The following is a 5,799-nucleotide window of genomic DNA, read 5'->3' as shown; positions in this document are numbered from 1 at the left end:
TGATTCTTCAGGATCGGGCTGCTGCAAAAAGCCTCTGCCTGGGGTTATGCTTGAAGATGCAAGATGACAACGGTTGCCCCTGAAGTCATAAGAGGCTGAACACGTGTGCAGAGCCTGTATGACCTGTGCTGGGTTGTTTGTCCAAGGCTGATGCTGGAGTGAGGTAAGTGTGGGTGGCAGACACCAAAAGGTAAGGATCTAGATGTGAGATGTGCATCCAGGCTCCTGCTGCATCTGGGGGAGATCTTGGCATGGCTCCGTTCTCACATGGAGGAGCCCAGTGCCACCAGAGATGCCCTTGGGCATCTGAGACATTTGCATGGGACTGGTAGATGTGACACAGGATGTAGAAGACACAAGTGTCCTTCTAGATCAGTGGCTGGAGATGACAAGGAACAGAATAGGGTATCTCAGAAAGTGCATTAAAAATCGATGGAGCATTTACACACAAAAGATTGGTGGAACAAATTATTTCTTGAAAATGCTTGTGTTTCAAATGAAGTGGTTTTAAGGTTTCAGTTACAAAAAAGTGCTAAAATAATTTGCCATTTTAAAAACATTTTTATTTTTTCTTCTTAAAATTATTTGGGTGAACCTGGGAGGAGCTCAATGACACATGAAGTCGTCACTGGATGTAAATATTTCTTTCCCACAAAAAAGTCCTCCTGACTTTGCTCAGTTTCTTTATGGGATTTTATGTGTGATCTGGCAGTTGCTGGAGGACTGTGGTCCCTTGCAGTCTGTGTAGCGGGGAGCATAAAGAGGAGAGGCCACTGCAGCATGACCTCTGCCACTACTTTCATGTCCTTCTCTCTTGTCCTTGTCCATAGAGGCAGCTGGGCTGATAAACTTCAACTATATATCTAGTTCACAAGCTGGTCCTCATCCCTGGAAGGTGGGCTTTTTTAAAGGAACCTGGGCACCTACTGGCGTGGGTGCACCACCGGGAGCCTGGACGGTGTGGAACAGCCTGTGTCTGGGATGCTCACCACCCTCTGAATCAGGGGGCTGATCCAGCCCTGGGCATTGCTAGCTCCTGTGCCCAGGGATCATCTGACAGTCTGCTGGCTGCAGGCTGAAAACTCCCTGGGGAATGCTGTACCACCTATTCGTACAGATGGCTGAGCGTCAGTGCCCACCCATTTTCCCTGTCACTGGCTCCTTCCCTGGCACGGGCAGCAGCAGTGAATGATTCCAGGCATCTCCAGCCTGGCCAGGACAATGAATATCCTCTGCCCAGCGTCACCCTTGACACCACTCATTGTGCTTTTCTAGGTCCCTGAAGCAGCCATGCCACTGCAGCATTGATCCAGCCATCCTGCATCTTTCTTGGCCACCTGTCCTGGCCCTGAGCTCTGACACAGCCAGACATCATGGTTTGTTTTGTGTAGCAATCCCAAAAACCTGCAATACCTGCAATCCTAAACAGGACTCAGCATGGTGGAACTTCTGCCTTGGGGGTTTTACATGTGTTGAATGCTGTGCCCCACAATTGCTTTTGTGGAATTTATTTTTTTTTTTAATGGCCCAAATCTTCCTGGGTTTCTTCAAGTGTGGGTGTGCTGCTGAGCCTGTGACATCCACAGCTGTCTCTGCGGAGAGGCTAATTTGTACTGGAATGATTCAACCTGCAGAAAATAGTTCCTGCAGGCTAATGTGTTTCTAACCCCATATATGGTGAGGTTCCTGGGGGGCTGAAGGGAGGGGTGGTCCCCCACAGACCTGGGAGGTGGGTGCAGTGTCCAGTCCTTCATCAAGGAGGGCTCCAAAGCCCCAGTCTCTTCCTCCCATCCTCTCGAGGCACCCAGCCCACAGATCGCCTGTCACTGCTATGGAGAAACTCTTCCAAATTTCTTTTGTTGCATTAATGACTAATCTATTCAGAATGTGGATTGCTATTTATACGTATGTGCTAAGGTATTTGCAAAAATAACTGCATCGAGTTTGTACATCTGCATGCTCAGCACTTTTGATAAATGAAACCACTTTATTAGGAGTCATCAGGACTGTTTTTCCAAACCTTGCCTGTCTCTTGACACAACCTGCAGCTACACCAAGTCAGTCCAACCATGGCCCCGAGGGGAGGAGATGCAAAGCAGCGTAGGTAAAATTGTGCATTTGGTGGGAAGGGAGGCAGGGCAGACATGGAGACACACACTAGGGACCTGCGAGCGTGTCTGCAGAGAGCGACATGCTTATAATGTGTGTGGTGCAAAGGCAGGGATGGAGGAGCGGGCAGGGGACATCCCAGGGCACGTCTCTGCAGCTGGAGGGCTCTTACGGAGCTGCTGAGCAGGGCACAGTACTTCCCCCGACCCCTGGCATCCTGCGGAGAGGTACAAGTGCCCCCATCATCCCTGCTCCGGCACTGCCGCCTCTGCCTGGAGTTCCTCGTTCCTCGTAAGGTCAGGGGTTTGGTGAACTGTTTGCATTGTGAAACCAGGGACCAGACAGATCTCAAGGGTGTTGGGAGTCTGGCACAGAGATGTCAAATTCCCTGTTAATGATAACCATGTGAAAAGCCTTGCCTGTGAGAACAGCCACTCTCTGATAGAGAGGATGTGTTTTTCAGGGCTGGGGTTGCTGAGTTAAGGATGGTGGAGCAGCACGAGCAAGGAACAAACCACACACACGGTGATGTACAGGGAGGCAACTCCAGCGTGGACCGCTCCAGCCGGTGCTTGCAGCTTGCCTGGGTCAGCTGCAACATCCCAGTCTCACTCCTGTGGGAGAGCTGCCGACATGCTCAGGCTGTGCAAGAGAAATACTTCTATTATTTTCATTTTCTTGTTGGGAGACGAAGAATCACCAATGAAACCTTTCTGTTCTGCCCCGTTTTTGTTTCCCTAACCTCTCTCCTGAAGGCTGCTTACTTGCAGGTTAGGTTTCCCCCATGGATGGCAGCCAGGAGGGCTCCATCCCCTCCTGGTCCGCAGCCCTGGCAAGCTGCGTCTGTGACCACATCCCTTGTGCTGGGTGCCAGGGACATGTAGGGCAAACCAGAGGTGCAGGCAGCTACAGCCTTCCCAGCGATGTCAGCAGACTTCTGCAGAGTTTTCTGTAATCCTTAGGCATCTCTGTAGGAATGTGATTTTTTTTTTCTTGTGTGTGTGTGTGTGTTATAGCTTTTAGTTTAAATTAGGATGACAAGATTTTAGGAAAGAAGAATCCAAGGGACTGCTCGGGGTATCTGTAGGAGCTGCACCCTTAGAGCTGTATCTGTATCAGTACAGTTTTACAGTGGTGATTAGATTATGGAGGAGAAGGGGGTTTAATGCTCCTCTGTTGCAGAGCTCCTGGTTGCACGGAGATTCACATCTGCAGGTGCCTTGGATCCTTGTTTATTTGCAGTTTAACATTAGCATTTTGCAAGAGGTGACCAGCTTTTAGTAATGCAGAACAGAATACATATGCTTTCAGCATTAGTACTATTTTTTCAGTTAATACATCACATATATTTTTATTTCATGCAATATTTATACTGAATTGTTTTAAATAACTTACATAATTAGATAGGTATTACTTTGACTCATTTTACTTTTAAAGACAGTTCACTGTCATGTTTTGCTTCTATGGAGCAGGCTCCTTGGCCTTTCTCAGTTCAGCATATTTTAGACATGAAACGTGTCTCTCACTGAGTGTGAACAGGGAATCAAATCTTGTTTAAAATACAATTACCTTGTCACACATGGAGGCAGTATTTTTGTATGCAGCAACCTCACAGGTTTTCTTTTAAAGTGCAAGGAGCATCACTTTCTTCTCTCAGTTGCTTTATAAGTAATTCCTATTTTGAGTTGTGATACTGAAGAGCTGACTGTTTAATGCAGAAGCTGCTGAGAAGAAGTCACATCACATTTTAAGTGGTGTGAGTCTGGGTCTGATCCAGCCTCTTTAGACCTCTCCAGGGCAGCAGTGCATCCGTTTCTTTGTCTGCTGGGTGAAATCCTTCTCACACAGGTTTTCCCCTGACACAAAGCTCTTTCAAAGTGCCTGGTTAAATTTTATTTCTGCTAGATTTGCACTGAAAAATAGGTGCAAAGCCAGCTGAACTGGGTTCCAGAACCAGAAAGAAAGGGAGGGACATTTGGAAATACAGAAGGAACAAGGGCAGCCAGCTTGAAACCTAGAGCTAATTTTGTTCTCTAATCTAGAGTGAGCCCAGTTATCTTTAAACTCCCAGATGTCCCTTCCACAGTTCCCGATGCCCGAGTACATCTTGTGCATCCCTGCAAACACTTGACCTTTCCTCTCTTGTTGCCTGACTTCTTCCTTCTGCTCTGGACTTACAGAGCATCAGTTTAAGGTATTAGTGCAATAAGGGCTGATTCCATCTCCATTTACTCTGGTCTGTGTAGGAGTCCTTGGGAGGAAAATACACTTACAGTGTGTTAAAATCAAGTGAAGAGAAAATTTGGACATTGCCGTTTACACATAATAGAAGTATAAGTACATGCTGACCGTGTATAGTACTTTGCAGACCACAGGGCTTCATAATGCAGGATCTTACATCTGGCTGTGGCTATTAGCAGAGCAGGGATGGTGATACAAGACATTTGATAGTGATGGAAGGGCTTAAGTTTCTAAAATAATGTTCTGCAGTGTCTTCTGCCTTTGCTTTCAGGTGAAACATGCCACCACTCAACCTTACCAGCTTGACGCCAGCAACATTCATACTGGCTGGCATCCCAGGCATGGAGAAGCTGCACATCTGGATCTCGATCCCATTCTGCTCCATGTATCTGGCAGCCCTGCTGGGAAACGGTGTTGTGTTGTTTGTCATAAGGACAGAACATAGCCTGCACCAGCCCATGTACCTCTTTCTGTCCATGCTGGCCATCACTGACTTGATGCTGTCGACCACAACTGTGCCCAAGATGCTGGCTCTGTTCTGGTTCAACACTGGGGAAATTTCCTTTGGCGCTTGCCTGACCCAGATGTTCTTCCTTCATTTTAGCTTCTCAGCAGAGTCGGTGATCTTGCTGGCCATGGCGTTTGACCGGTTTGTTGCCATCTGTTACCCGCTGCGGTACCCAGCAGTGCTGACCCACTCAGCCGTCATCAAAACTGGGCTGGTGGCTTTGCTGAGAAGTTTCTGTGTCATTTTTCCATGTATATTTCTTTTGAAAAGGCTGCCGTTCTGTGGGCACAATATCATCCCACACACCTATTGCGAGCACATGGGTATCGCCCGGCTGGCCTGTGCTGACATCTCCATCAATATCTTGTACGGCCTTGCGGTACCTTTTGCAGCAATAGTGGTAGATGTTGTACTCATTGCTGTCTCCTATGTTTTAATTCTTCTGGCATTATTCAGACTCCCCTCCAGAAGTGCCCATCACAAGGCTCTCAGTACCTGTGGCTGTCACGTCTGTGTCACATTACTTTTCTATATTCCTGCTTTTTTCACTGTTTTAACACACCGCTTTGGTCGGGGAATCCCCCACCATGTCCATATTCTACTGGCCAACCTGTATGTGCTCTTCCCTCCACTGCTGAACCCCATTGTGTATGGCGTGAGAACAAAACAGATAAAAGAGAAGGTTGTGAAAGTGTTCATCTCCGCCAACAGTCATTTGCTTCAAGAGTGAGGGTGAGGTGTCATTGTCAGAAAGTGATGAACATCTTGGTGGGACTCTAAGCCTCCCACCCCAAATGCTTTCTTTACACTGTGGCAGGCAACACGTCTGTCTTCTGCTGTCACAGCCAAATGCAGAAAACCCAACATCACTTTCCCCAACAGGCTGTAGAACATGTAAGACAAAGACAAAAGTTAGGATCTCTAATTGGCAGTGGAAGGAG

The 5,799-nt window shown here is 47.6% G+C and overlaps 1 protein-coding gene across 1 annotated transcript; it reads left to right on the top strand.

Annotated features, from left to right (window-relative positions):
• The first annotated feature begins 4,613 nt into the window (after nt 1–4,613).
• On the top strand, nt 4,614–5,588 carry LOC121082919 (olfactory receptor 52B2-like). The gene has a single exon (XM_040582619.1). It carries the CDS (start codon nt 4,629–4,631, stop codon nt 5,586–5,588), a length of 960 nt encoding a protein of 319 aa, XP_040438553.1. The 5' UTR covers nt 4,614–4,628.
• Nucleotides 5,589–5,799: the final 211 nt, after the last annotated feature.

Source organism: Falco naumanni, chromosome 2, assembly GCF_017639655.2.
Source record: "Falco naumanni isolate bFalNau1 chromosome 2, bFalNau1.pat, whole genome shotgun sequence".
Taxonomy (NCBI): Eukaryota; Metazoa; Chordata; class Aves; order Falconiformes; family Falconidae; genus Falco; species Falco naumanni.
This window is presented reverse-complemented; position numbering and strand designations above follow the sequence as displayed.

Bases quoted from the DNA above. Each gene is read 5' to 3' on its own strand.
- LOC121082919 (XM_040582619.1), top strand. From the start codon at position 4,629: ATGCCACCACTCAACCTTACCAGCTTGACGCCAGCAACATTCATACTG.